General features: G+C 38.8%; 3 protein-coding genes across 3 annotated transcripts; 1 reads left to right on the forward strand and 2 right to left on the reverse strand.

Moving 5' to 3' along the window:
- Window positions 1-509: 509 nt before the first annotated feature.
- LOC116305685 (uncharacterized) lies at window positions 510-2258 on the reverse strand. Its single transcript, XM_089027219.1, has 2 exons — window positions 1663-2258; window positions 510-1422 (listed from the first exon to the last, which is right to left on the reverse strand). Exons 1-2 carry the CDS (start codon window positions 2256-2258, stop codon window positions 510-512), a joined length of 1509 nt encoding a protein of 502 aa, XP_088883345.1.
- A 294-nt stretch (window positions 2259-2552) lies between these two features.
- LOC116305680 (uncharacterized) lies at window positions 2553-5681 on the reverse strand. The gene is made up of 2 exons (XM_031715643.2): window positions 5549-5681; window positions 2553-4607 (listed from the first exon to the last, which is right to left on the reverse strand). The coding sequence occupies exons 1-2, from the start codon at window positions 5654-5656 to the stop codon at window positions 3705-3707; spliced, it is 1011 nt and encodes a 336-aa protein (XP_031571503.1). The 5' UTR covers window positions 5657-5681; the 3' UTR covers window positions 2553-3704.
- A 336-nt stretch (window positions 5682-6017) lies between these two features.
- Window positions 6018-13015, forward strand: LOC116305688 (uncharacterized). The gene is made up of 2 exons (XM_031715655.2): window positions 6018-6265; window positions 9106-13015. Exon 2 carries the CDS (start codon window positions 9128-9130, stop codon window positions 12998-13000), a length of 3873 nt encoding a protein of 1290 aa, XP_031571515.2. The 5' UTR covers window positions 6018-6265; window positions 9106-9127; the 3' UTR covers window positions 13001-13015.
- Window positions 13016-14064: the final 1049 nt, after the last annotated feature.

Raw genomic sequence — 14064 nt, forward strand, 5'->3', positions numbered from 1 at the left:
TCATCTAGTGCTATAAGGGTTCTCCCATTTCAGGACAGTGTTGTTTCCATACGTGACGTCACATAGACCCCGATGGATTGCTTCGGGATTCTTTCGGGATTCTTTCGATCTTGCTCTTGTTGATATAAGTAAAACACCATCTAAGTTTGAAAATAGACCAAAAGAAAAGGTAAGTTGCAAATTAAAACGTTTTTTTAAAACTAAATCCGCCTCCTAGGTAGTTCTTTTGTTGTCTTGTGCAATCTGCTTTGTATTTTCATCCATCAGTTTGCCGGTCAATTTGTTGATATTCACTGACTTTATTTATCGCGTGACGTTTCGACGACCCACCATGTGGCAAAATCCACCCACTCTAAATTACATACAAACATTTGTCCTTGAACTTGATAATAGTACTTGTGACCAACTTTTAGTTGTGGCTGCCCACTACCATTGATACCCAAGAAAAAAGCATTATCCTTGCATGCATCCTCCACAGACATCCCTTGTTTTGAGTAAGGACATTTAATTTAAAGACCCCCAGTTTTCATGCCCTTTGCAAGTGGATCAATAACCTTCCTATCTAGGCTAACTCCTAGGCCAGATTCTTCTTTTGATAGAATTGTTCCAACTTCATGTACCTCGAGAGCATGATTCCCATCTGCTCTTTTCATTGTAAAGTATGTCTGAACAGCATCATCTTCATGTTCTCTGCCAAATCTAAGAGATGGGGCTGAGAGATTACTATCTTGATACATTATAGAGAAAAGAGCATCTGGCTCCTTTTTCCTGACAGCTGCAGAGTAGAAATTAGATGCTGTAAGTTTCACTTTTCTTAGGTCTCTCCACGCCTGATTGGAATGTTGCCCTCTTGTGATACGCTCTACTCTTTCAATTTCAGTGTCATCAATTTTTTCTGTGTATAAATCCATCATAGATTTAAATCTAGGTATTGATTTGTCATAACTATCATTGAATGGCATACTACCAGAGTCCAAAGGTTCCTCCCTAATATCAGGTGCATTTTGGGGTATGTCTGCACATATACTGTCTATTTCTACCCCATTAGTACCGTTAGTTATCAGTTGGCTCTTCACATTGTGAAATAAAAAGTAGCTGCTACTATGAAGGCTGTTGCTAAGGGCCGTAGAAAGCTCAGCCACTTTTTCAGGATTGACACACCTATCTGCTGGTGCCCTGGGATCATAATTAGTTGACTTGGGAACTGTGGCAGATAATTTTCCAAACTTATACTTTGTTATTGCAATGTTGTCAACTGGTTTGGGTTCCACCTTCATGTTTCTAGGAGTATTCCAAGAGCAAAGTTTTGATGTACAAGAAATGGGCTCGGAATGCTCCTTCAATCCTTGGTGGCAGAAGTCCTCTATTGCAAATAATAAGCCTCCGGTATGATTACAATGACCCAGGCCACCAACCCCTTTCCTGGTAATCAGGAAAATAATATGTATATAAATAATAATAGTTTTATCTTGCTATAAGTATATCTTAACGGGTTGAAATAATGTATTAGTATAATAAAAGTGGAGAATAAATTTATCTTAAAAATAGAAATGCTATCCCCCGGAAGAAAAAAAAATTCAGCTAAAACTGGAAGAAAGGAGAGGACTACATTTCTCACTTGGGTAAAAACTAAAAATAGTACAATTGAAGAAAATAACTCACCCTGCCGGGCATTGACATGCGGCTTGTGAAACTTCGCCGCTTTTGCTGTCAAGCACAATCATGACACCATATTTTTCCTGCTTCATGGAAGCCAAAACTTCCCCTTTAACGTAAGTAAGTTTGTCTCGTACTCCCACTTCCAGTTTTTTTATATTTCCTTCCTTGAAAAACTGAAAAGCCTTAAGCTTTTTGTAGCCAGCTTGGCGAATGGAGGCGTGATCATACTTAGCTGTTTTTATAACCAAGTAGTCGTAAAGTTTGAGGAAGTCGAACGGAGGTAACTTGCGCAAATCATTCGTCCAAGCAGAACCAGCGGCGCGTGCTGCAAGGCTTCCGTAAGTCACCTCTCTGTTGTCTACTCGGCTCGAAGATGCTGTTGTAACGAGAGGAACGTTTGCTGAAACTGGAGTAGCAGTGGGAGTGGATGATTTTGCTCTTTCTTGCAGCACATGGCATCGAATGACCAGGTCTGCTTTTTTCCCAGAAGTTAGCTGGCCATGATCTTTGAGAATCTTTTTCAGTTCATCCACTTTTAGCTTTCTCAGATCATCGAGAGATGCAGAATCAATTTCTGAAAAAGTTTTCGGAGATTCCATAGAAATCGAGTGATTATGGGGAATTATTATTGTTTAAAATCTCGTATGCCGACGGTATATTACAGCTGATGATTCTCTTTGTAAACAAATGTTACAGTGGGAGCCTCGCATTCAAAAGCGCGCCCGCTGTACGAAATATAGCGGTTATGCAGAGGCGCGGGAGAATTCGAAACTGGACTATTTCGTCTTTTATTTAATTAGGTAATATTTTTCGGTAGACAGAGATGTAATTGTTAATTCATATTACGAGATTTCATAAAACGATGATTTTGCTTTAAGAATTTGTCAGTTTAATGATTTGTTGTTCTCTCAAACCACGTATCAGTTAAGAGTAAGATTAGAGGTGAAATCAATGTTTCCTTCATTTTGAATGGGCGTTGAATGCGCTATAACTTCTTTATAAATGATAAATTTACAGCTATTAAAGACCCATTGCCACTTACCGTGATGCATCACAATTTGTTTACATTTTGAATCGTGTCACCACTGAAAAAACAATTCTAACCTTTTGAATAAACTCTTAGATAGTCCCCCAAAGCCGTAAAAGAATGTAAAAGAATCATTTTTGTGCCTTAGTGCTATGTCGGAAAGGATTAAATGAGGTTATTATTCAATATATGAATCTTTGAATTTCATGGACCACGAAATTCATCTGTGACCGCGGTGCATCACGGTAAGTGACAATGGGCCTTTAATGTTCTATAAATACAAAATAAAAATTCAGTTGTATAATGTATCTTAGAGAGATGTTAAAATTTTTCTTTTTTCTTTGTTTGTTTGTTTTTTGTTTTCAATTTTAAAGGTAATTTCGAGGATCAAGTTTGTTTGACGAGTGAACCTGCATAGCACTCAGTTGATGCAATGCTCTAAAATCTGTTGTATTCTATTGTCGTTATAACTATTGGAAAATATAAGAGAGCTGAAACGTGACGTCAATGGAATGGAAATAACACTGTTCCAGCGATTTGCCTAGAGATGGCTAACCCCGCCTCCCTCCTGCATTAGAGTATTAATCTACTTTTTCCGTTTTACATTTTGGTGAGATATATTTTAGTTTCTTAATTAATTAACCTAGATTTCGTGCTAGAAAGACACACCAAAAGAGGAGGGCATCCACAGGAAGCTTGTCTCAAAAAAAAGAGCTTTAGTTTGTTCTTTAGTTTGTTTTGATTATATATTACTTCCGCTCCGGAAACGATTTCTTTGTGACTGAATTAAGGGATGCAAGTAGCTTCAACAGCAAGCATCTCTCTATAACCTCTCTATAGGGGTCTGGAGACGACGAAACACAAACATTTCGTTTTTTGTACTCAGTCGTCTCGCGGTCCGTTTGCAAAAGGAAGCCCGCAAGAGAGTAAATATAAGGGATAAAACATGTCACGACATTCAATTTTACAATGAAATTCTTCTGCGGCAAATGTCGACGTTAATCATAAGACATAAGTTTTATTTCTCGACGAAAAGGACAAGTGCTATGATAAGAGCTGCAAAAACATCAAAACCAACGAAACACTTAGAGAGATTAGGCGCAATTTTGTTTGAATTTGAAAAGTAATAGTTGAAGGGAATGCTGAAGAAAACTCTATAAAGCACAGCCACGACGTTAAACAAACACGCACCGCCCGAAGCAGCTAAAATATGAAGCCAACCAATCACAGCAAAGCACATAAATGAAAATGACAGGATACCCTTTGAGTGCTCGTCAAAGGCTTCAAGATCCAAGCCATTCTTTACGAAGTCCTGTCTTATTAAAAATACTGTTCCTAAGGAAAATTGTGCATATCCGAGCAGTTTAACAATAGTAGAACTTTTGTGAAATGTAGTTATGTTTTGCGGCGAACAAAGCTGTAAAACTTTTTTGAATGCCCAAGGAAGTGAGGCGAGGATTCCGGCATTTCTTTCTCCGACCCAAAGGACGTAGGAGATCGTTGCTAAAATAGTATCCATGGCCATGACGCTTGCAACCAGCCCTAACGGTCCGCTATGGTTGAAGTATATAGCAAGGCAAGATAGGTTTACAAAGAATATGCGTCCAAAAACCATCCCGATAATAATACGATTGACCGGAACACGAAGGAGACTGGAGCGAACGGAAGTGACGTAAAAGACTCCAATTCCTACTACGTAGTTTCCTGCGAGTCGGCCATAGCTAGTGGTTTGGGGGTTTATTTTGATTAACAATAGATGGTAAACATAGTCGGGAACGAGTATAAAGAGTATGCCAAGAACAATGTACAGGATTCCTGTGTAATGTGTGAAAGATTCCAGAACCGTTAGAGGCCTGGACACGGCCTGTAATGTTACGCCCAGCAAAGAGTTTCTCGCCTCTGTCGTCTCTTGATGGAATTCCTGCGACAGAGATAAAAAGGTTAAAACTCATAATAACCAAATAAACTTTACAGTTGCGTATCCAGTTCGCTACGATGTGAAGACCTCCGAAGTATTTAGTCTTGTTTCGCCGGTTACATGACCTCAAAACATACTATATTTTTCGTCTTTCTGGCGAATGAATAGCAAAAATCTACTTAAAATGTCTATTAAAAGTATATTTCTTGCAAGAAAAATGTGCATTTTTCAAGAATGTTGTTTTGAGGTCATGAAGTCGGCAAAACAAGACTAAACACTTTGTAGGTCTTCACATCGTAGCTTAAAAAATATCATATTTTTTCTCTTCTTGGCCGGCTAGTTAATAGCACAAATCTACTTTAGATATCTACTAAGAATATATTTCTTGCAAGAAAAGGGGATTTTTATCGTTATTTAGTGCGCTAACTTACCTTCTATCACCAAAAAAACTACCCGAAACCGCGCCATCTTTCTTACATTCTCGCATAGCTAAAAAATCCTGTAGAATGCCAGTCACAATGGCCGATTTGATCACGTGACCTCTTAGTGCAAGTCGCCTATTACTCTCCCTCTAACGCTGTTATTACTCTTACGTTTTACGTTTTACGTGTGAATATTTTGACGTTGAAATGAGAGTATTCCCTAGTAAATTATTGTGCTATCAAGGAACGCAGTATTTTACAACTTTAAAAAAATGACTTTTTTTAAACAATTTTAAATCTTTGGGCTTCCTGTGTTGATTGTTATCCAAACACATTGGTTCAATAGGTATGTGTAGTAGCTAGTTACTGCCTCAAAAAATTTCACTTTTCCTTTAATTATCCAAGAGGCAAAGGAAACTAAATCGCTGTCATAGAATGATAAAATTTTAGGATGTTATAGAATTTTGAAGCACAATTAACGATATTTTGTCAGCGTACTTTGATCTATTTAGTCTTGTTTACCTTGACATTTTCGTCGCTTTTTCCACCGTTTACGTCTAAATCAGAATGATGTCGCTTCAGTCGCCGATTCCTAGCCGCCTCGCCGGTCCTCAAAACTTGCTCTGTCATAATTTAATATAAATTTCGTGCGAAAAGGCCTGAATTGTAGGTATTATATGCACTTCACTGTACAGGTCGTGCTTCAACGAACATTTGCTTTTGAATATTTTGTAAGGATAAACACAATAGGACCACATGTTATTATGGAAGGCACAGGTAACCCGCGTTGTACATCCATTGGAAAACGACAAGGAGCTTTGTACATAGAAAAGTAAAGTAAAGAAACATATTTAAAAAAATAAAAAATAAACAAAATCATTTAAGAAAAAATAAGGAAAACAAAAAACAAAAAAACATCACATCTTAAAAGGCACATCCTATTTCTTGGAACTGAGCCACAACCGCGTTCGGTCTCCCTGTGTACTTTACATTTCTAAGCTCGAATCGACCTAAAGTCGTCTATGAAAGCTCTTAATATATACCCAAATGTTTGAGATGTTGGCTTTATTGGAACGTCCATGGTAGTTTGCCAGACAGTACAAAAGGTAAAGACCTTAGATCCAAACCGAGTAAGAACCGACCAAAGTTGGAAGGAAGTTGACCTCGGACATCTGCTTCAGAGCTATCCATGTTTTTTTATTGTTTCCGCTTCGAAAAATGCATTCTTCTTCAAGATGGGTAAGTGTTTCTGTTTTGAAAATTCATTTTTGAGCCCTACTATTGATAACCAAAACGAAAGAGTCGGTATATGTGAAATATTGAACCTGAAAAACGCTAGATATGTATACTTTATTTCGCTTTCATTTTCCAACATCTGCTGTCTTGTCGATTTTGTACTCAATAAGTAAAAATCCCAGCTGTCTCACCAAGAAACCCCTTCGTATTTCAGTAGTGCTTTTAAGCAGTGTGAAGAAATTAGAATGAAAAAGCCAACAATCATTGACTGGGACCAAGGAAGACAGTAGAGACTTTTAGATTCGACCACGATCGAGAACGAGTACGAGTAAGAGTTAAAATTGATCTGCCCACGTCTCTGTAACAGCGTGCCTCTCGATCTGGGCTCGAAAAATAGACTTCTTTTATATTCCTATCATCGAAAATACTATCTATCCTCACTACAAAATTGCAGTTAGAATGAAAGCCAAAGCGGAAGTCGCTATGTTGGAATGTGAAGAATTAATTGAAAAGGATCGTCGTATTAGACGTAAGCGAGGTGTTAGCTTCGATAGTATTAAATGGGCACAAACCGGATTCGTTTTGTTAAAGTCATTTAGTGAAAGGAAGGTCTTTGATAAATAATGCTGCAAAGAGCAGTGTTTTCAAAGTAGTGATGCCGAAAGACGTGTTTCAAAAGTAATCCGTGTTTCTGCAAGTAATACATGGTGGTGAAAGATATGAATTCAAAAATAATTTACACAACAACAGTTTCAAAAGTCAGTTGTCTTCTAGGTTGCATGTTTTCAAAGGTAATTTGAATGAAACAAACATGTTTTTGTAAGTAATAAGCCGTAAAAAGATATGAATTCAAAAGTAATTGGCACAAGCTACACCTATCTAATTTTGAACCCGAAAACGCGCCATATATAGGAAATATATCATTGATATCTTTGTCACTAGTCATTTAACATTCTCAACGTTTATTTCCTTTATAAATTATCCATCATTTTCTATAGTGAAAAGGTATTTCGTCCTTCCGATATTTTCGAACTCCATATACTATCATTTTGTCGAAAAATACTTTGCAGTCTTGACTGTTCTTCGGCTGAGACGACGATTTTTGCAACAGGTGCAAACAAACGTATGAATTCATTCATAACTACAAAACAAGTGATTGTGAAAATTATGATCATCCAGGGGCGGCGGTTCGGAAGTGGGGGTTGCGGGTACTGGCTCCTCCAATAATTTTTAAGACATAGAGCTACTCTGTAGATATGCTTCAAATAAACCATTATTATTATTATCATTATTATCATTATTCAATCAATCAATCAATGTATTGCTCATTTCTCTTAGAGAAACATTCAGCTCTCACTCTACTCGAGTAAGTTCAACTACCCTTTGAAGCCAAGCTATTAAAAATCAGTGATAGATTGTGGCAATTCTACTTTCTCGTAAAGTCCTGAATTTAGAATCTAAAAATCACGATAAATTCAGCTTTTACAAATTTTGCTCTTTCTTTACAACGTCAACAATCCTACACTTTTCATAGACTTTAAGAATAAATTCAAATGATTAGAAAAGGTACCTTTTTATTCAATAAAAAGGGTAGGAACTTTAGTGTTTTATCTAATTAATGGATGTGATGAAATTTCCTATCTTTTCTCAAGTTTCGCCCTTTAAAGGAAATTCGAAAAGCAGATCAAAAGGTACCTTTTTTGCCGTTTTGCGAGCTGAAAAACGCAGGTACCAAAAGGCATTTTTTTCTAACGCACTAGTCACTTACTACATAATTATTGATTCCAATAATTGAAAAAGCAAAGCCAAATGACGCCATCACATGTTTATTTCTAACCAATATTACCATTGGCTAACAGTTTCATGCCAATTCCAATTATGATTTCCCCCTGAAAAGTCGCGTGACTACTGCTAATTATAAACTTAATAAGGCCGATCGTTTGGTGTTAGACAGGAAACTACGAGTATAAGCTGAAATTAAACATGGAGGTTTTAGAAGCCAACCTTGAACAATTAAAATATATTCTTATGCAAACTACTCATACCAACGAATAAGCCAATCCTATAAACAATCCTTTCCAGAGGTCACTAGAGGGTTTTCAGCAAGAAGCATAGCTGTACTTATGAATTCGAAGGGAAAATAAACATGTGATGGCATCATTTGGCATTGATTTTTTCAATTTAAATTAATTAATAATACTGCAGTGACTAGTTCGATAGAAAAAGGTACCTTTTGGTACTTGCATTTTTCAGCTCGCAAAACGGCAAAAAAGGTACCTTTTTATCTGCGCGCTTTTCGGCTTCAAAGGGTGAAACTTGAAAAAAGGTGGGAATTTCATCACATCCATTCATAGATAAAACACTAAATTTTCTACCTTTAGAATTAACGAAAAAAAGTACCTTTTCTAATCATTTGAATTTATTCTTAAAATCTATGAAAAGGGTAGGATTATTGACGTAGTAAGAAAGAAAATAAATTGTAAAAGCTGATTTTATTGTGATTTTTAGATTCTAAATTCAGGATTTTACGAGAAAGTAGAATTGCCACAATCTATCACTGATTTTTCAACTTTCTCGAGCCCTGAAATAGCCTCTGGGCTGATCAAAGTCATTGCATGACTATCTCACAGATTGACCTGAAACAACCCCTGGGCTGATCTCAGTCAGGCCATGGCTAACTCGCAGATCGAACCCTGAAACAACCTATGCCATCGGTTGATCAAAGTCAGGGGACGGCTAACTCGATCGCGAGCTCGATCAACATGGAATTTTAGCATTTGATACGGATTGACACTATTCATCTAATAGTAATAATAACGTTAACATTCTTTCATGCATTACAGAATGAGCTAGACAGTACCTGGTATGGCAGAAAACAGTACTTCTATAGACGAGCAATTTAACAAGATTTTTAAACTTACTTGCTCCCGAATTCAAAATGGTTCTCTCAAGAAAACCGCTCTGATTGATGCAGTCCACTATGATAAGGATAGCGGACTGTTAGCTCTTGCAATAATTCGTGCAGGCGTCGATGTCAACATAACTGACGATTCAAACAAAACGGCCTTGTTTTACGCTGCTTATAACAAATCAATAGATAACGGATTACTGGTTGCACAAAAATTGATCGCCTCTGGTGCTGATGTTAATATCATCGATTCTGCAGGACAGACTGCATTATTTTTTGCTGTTATTAACAGAAACGTAAAGGTTGTTCGTGCGTTGATTGATGCTGGCGCCGATGTCAACACACTCAATAAAGCGGGTGAGACAGCCTTGTTCTATGCTGGCAGAGATGAAACTGGAGAAATTTGCAAAGCATTGACTGGGGCCGGTGCTAATGTTAATATTACTGATAACAACGGACACACTGCTCTGTTTCCTGGTATCAAGGATAAGAACGAAAATATGGTCCGCGCTTTAGTTAAAGCTGGCCTTGATGTAAACACACCTTTGAGGTATGCCATTGGAAATACTACTTATAATAAAAACGTGATTTCGGCTTTGGCTGAAACTGCCGACCTCACATTAACTGATAACAAAGGTAAAACGGCTTTGTTTTATGCAGTTAGCAAGAGTAATAGAAGTGCAGTTGAAGCCCTGATTGTCGCAGGTGCAGATGTCAACAAAACGGACGTTGAGGGTAAAACTGCTTTATTTCATGCTATTTGTGATTCATATATTGAGACTGTCAATATGTTAATTGAAGCGGGATCCAACGTAAATATGTTTGACAGCAGAGGAAAAACGCCTTTGTTTTATGCAGTCGAGAAAGATTATGACTTGTCGACTGCATCATTATCGAAGGCCGGAGCTGCCGTGAATGCAAGAGACAGTTATGGAAGAACGCCATTGTTTTTTGCCATAGAAAAATCGCGATCGCTTTCGCTAGCTAGTTACCTTCTTGACCAAGGAGCAGATTTGTTTGTAAAAGACGATTTCAATGAAGATGTGTTTTCACTTTTCGTCGAAAAAAGATGTCTTGACCATTCTTTTAATTATTATAAATTTTCAATATCATCTCACATGTCTGAAGCTCTAAATCTTTTTAAGGAGAATGGAGTACAAATCGATACAATTCACCAAGCGACACTGAATGTAATGTTTTCCAAAATCCTGAATAGTGTTTACCAGTTTATCCAAGATAATGAAGATAAATATATACAGCGTTTTCGTGAAGTCTTAGAAACATTAATGGCGTTTATCACCGAAGAAGGTAGTAGGAACATTCTAGAAGAAATTCTTCTAATGTTAAGAGAATTTCACATTTCCTTGTTACCAAAGATTCTTACCTTGCTAGTCAAATTAGGTGCTGATCCAAATAGTGCCGATTCAGAAGGCAACACTGCTCTGCACTATGCAACTCGACTACCATTTTATGGTGTGTCTAAAGAAACTGTTATGCACTTATGTCAACAGTTGCAAAGTTTTGGGATAAGGAACAGAAAAAACCGGTCAAACGAGATACCGCTTTTATTTTGCTTTTGTGGGCAATTCCCGACGCTCAAAGGCGTTGCAGAGAAAGAGCCAAGAGTTAAAGTACTGGAAGAGGTCGTCAAGTTTTTGTTGACAAGTGGTTCAAGCATGCAAGAAATTACGCATAGTGAAAAGTCAAGCTTTCATTTGATTTTTGATATCTTCCAGCATTCCACTTCTACGTATTCAGGGCAAGGATATAACCATTTTGAAAGGCGATTTACAACAAAGGAACTAATGAAAGTAATGGTCCGAGTACTTAATTTAATACCATGTAACGATGCACATGTTATGGTTCATAAGAGGGACTCAAACCTCGACGGAGTTCTTCATCTTTGGGCAACACTGCGGCTAAGCTCACCTCAAGAATACGCTAAAACAGATGATGATGGAGATTTGACATTCGAGGAGATAATGAAAATGATTCTTCAGTATTTTTTACAATGTGGGGCAAAAGTGAATGACAGGAATGCAAAAGAGGAAACGCCTTTACATCTTGGTGTCACCTGGGGTGCAGTCAAGCTCCTGCTTGAAGCTGGGGCAAGGCCAGATGACTTAGATGCATTGGGCTGCTCCCCACTACTTCATGCTGCAAAGACCAAATTATTTCTTATGAAAGCTGATTACTTTTATCCAGATGTGTCAGAAAAACCAAAAGATTTCTGGAAAGCAGCTCTGAACAATGGCTTTGATCTATGGACGGCCGATAACAAAGGCGAATCTGTTTTGAAAATCCTTATAAAATCAAAACAGTTCACTTTGGCTAATGCTTTGGTCGAATTTGCACTGGAAGACGGTTACCTACAGTCAGACACAATTGCATCTTCCTTGTTGACGACTATTTGTAAAGATACTTCCACAAGTGCGCACTGGAAAAGCATCCTTGTGGAAACAATCCTTAAAGCAAGAAACCCCATTCCTTTAATGAATAAAGCCCAGGGCAGAGATTTACCACTTCATATTTGTTGTACGAATATTGTCCAGGGCAATAAATCGAGGAAACATAAGAAATTGAAATTTCTGAGAAAGGCTCTGGTCAAAAAGGTTAAACCAAGCGTAGAAACAGAAGTAAACGAAGAAACTGTCCACTGGAAACTACTCAAACTACTTCTTTCATATGGCGCAGATTGCTCTATTCCTGACGAAACTGGTCGGACCTGTTTGGACATTGCAAAAGATTGTCCTCCACTTAAAGATATTTTGATGAAACCCATCGATATCAACGAGATTATTCCTTGTATTCCATGGACGTCTGCTTCTGAGAGATACGAACATAAATTAGCCAGAGTTGCAAGAAGACAGGAGAGCGAGCATGTCGATTCTTTCTGGTACCACAAAGAACCTTTGGCAAGTGGCTCATTTGGTCTTGTTTTTGCAGGAATCAACGAGAAGGATGGGAGAGAAGTGGCCATAAAACGCGTTGAAACACTTCGTATGGGTCGTAGGGAAGACCTTAGAGAAATTTCCAATCTCAAATCTCTTGCTGACTGTGAGCAAGTGATCCGCTACCTTTGTTATTTCGAAGACGATGCCAATCATTTTTCTTACGTGGTTTTAGAGCTCATGGAGGGAAGTCTTGAGGAATTTCTTGACACGATCCCCTTGGAAATCGAGAATAGTGTTAAATATTGCAAAGATGTTGTAATTGGGCTACGCTTTCTACATAATCTAGAGATACTTCATCGCGACCTCAAACCATCCAACATCCTTTATAAGACTCAACCTGAACTGCGCTTGAAAATCGCTGACTTTGGCCTTAGCCGTCGAGTTGACAGTTCCGCTACCACAGTGTATGGTACTAATGCTGGCACAAGATGTTGGATTGCTCCAGAAGTGATGAAATCTTTGCAAGACCATTCTAAGGCATCCGACATCTTTGCTTGCGGACTCGTTCTACATTACATTTTATCAATGAAAAGTCATCCATTTGGCCCATCAGATGTTACCAAGAAAAGTTTATTTCAAATAAACAACGAAACGGAGGCCAACATAATTGATAACAGCATGAAAGGATGGGATGGCTCTCTTAATTCTGAAGCTACACATCTAGTCAAAAAGATGCTCGTTAGTGATGGAACAAGACGACCATCTGCAGCTGAAACATTGTGTCATCCTTTCTTCTGGTCAAAACAGAAAAAGACCGACCTTCTTACTGCTGTTGGCAACCAACCAGAATTTGAATGCCCACGTGCCAAAAGGCCTTCTCACCTTTGGACTAACGTGGAGACCGATTTACAAGCAAGCTTTGGTAAGCAGCAGTAAGGGGGACTCGCGGTCAATGTCAAAGATATACGGGTTTAACTCGCGGATTTACGAAGACGGGTACAGCAGATTTACGGGATTTCCCGCGCCGTGTCCTTACTGCTGCTGTGTTGGGTACCGCAAACGGAGGTTAAAATATTCCTTAGATATACATGGCCACCATCAACGACATTCAAAACAAAACTGTGCGCAGGCTCGGAAATCAGGTGATGGATAACTCAGACGCTGACTTTGTCTTCGCTACATTTATGGAGGGAAAGACAGACAAAACTATGAATCACAAAATGGCTGAAAAGATAATCAACAGAATGCCGGCCGGTGACTACCGTTTGGAGTTGACATTCGTAAAGTACTTAGACGGTGAGTGGATAATAGAAAAGGGTCGTAATCCTATCAGAGCGTCTGGTAAGCAGAGCCTGTTCGTTTTGAATAAGCACACACGACCGGGAGCACTTGAGGGAATAGACATGCTCTTCTACGAGGTCGCTTACCCGGTTACCGTGGTCATTTACGGTGCATACGAGATTAAGAAGCCGGACGTTAAGAAGTTGCGACCAATGCGACATCCTGGTAACTGCGTTGGGAAGCTGGTTAGGGAGTTTTTCGAGGATTCCTCTCGGGGTGGTAAGCTTACGCCAAAAAGAAGAGAAGCCATCAGGAAATGGGAGCATTCTACACGTAAAACTGGAGGCTCCATCGAAAACATCAAAAAGTTAGAAACTGCCTTAGAACGCCGCATACACGTGAAGGACATCACCGACGGTTTCATTTACGAAGGGACGAAAAAGTATGGAGGCCGGGGAGCGCCTATTGTTATCTATCAACACAACGCGCACGCATGGAGAGAACTTAGGTTTCCAAGAAAGAAGGAGACAAAGGTCTACAAGGGGTCACCACTCATAGATTTGATCCACGAGAATTCCATATGGCTAATGGATTCGGAAGGAAATCAATTCATGACGCAAGACGGCACTCTTTACCGGCCCGAGAGCGAACACCAGCGCATCCAAAGCGCCTGCGAAACCCTTGGTGAGGACTTTTCAGATGAGGTCCTTAGCTCCCGC

This window comes from Actinia tenebrosa, unplaced genomic scaffold (genome assembly GCF_029948245.1).
Source record: "Actinia tenebrosa isolate PJP-AT-01 unplaced genomic scaffold, QUT_ActTen_1.0 PGA_scaffold11__36_contigs__length_13525064, whole genome shotgun sequence".
In the NCBI taxonomy this organism is placed as follows: Eukaryota; Metazoa; Cnidaria; class Anthozoa; order Actiniaria; family Actiniidae; genus Actinia; species Actinia tenebrosa.

Bases quoted from the DNA above. Each gene is read 5' to 3' on its own strand.
- LOC116305688 (XM_031715655.2), top strand. From the start codon at position 9,128: ATGGCAGAAAACAGTACTTCTATAGACGAGCAATTTAACAAGATTTTT.
- LOC116305680 (XM_031715643.2), bottom strand. From the start codon at position 5,656: ATGACAGAGCAAGTTTTGAGGACCGGCGAGGCGGCTAGGAATCGGCGA. The intron at 4,608-5,548 runs GTAAACAAGACT...TCTCTGTCGCAG, and splicing joins AAAGCGACGAAAATGTCAAG to GAATTCCATCAAGAGACGAC.
- LOC116305685 (XM_089027219.1), bottom strand. From the start codon at position 2,258: ATGGAATCTCCGAAAACTTTTTCAGAAATTGATTCTGCATCTCTCGAT. The intron at 1,423-1,662 runs GTGAGTTATTTT...CCTGATTACCAG, and splicing joins GCATGTCAATGCCCGGCAGG to GAAAGGGGTTGGTGGCCTGG.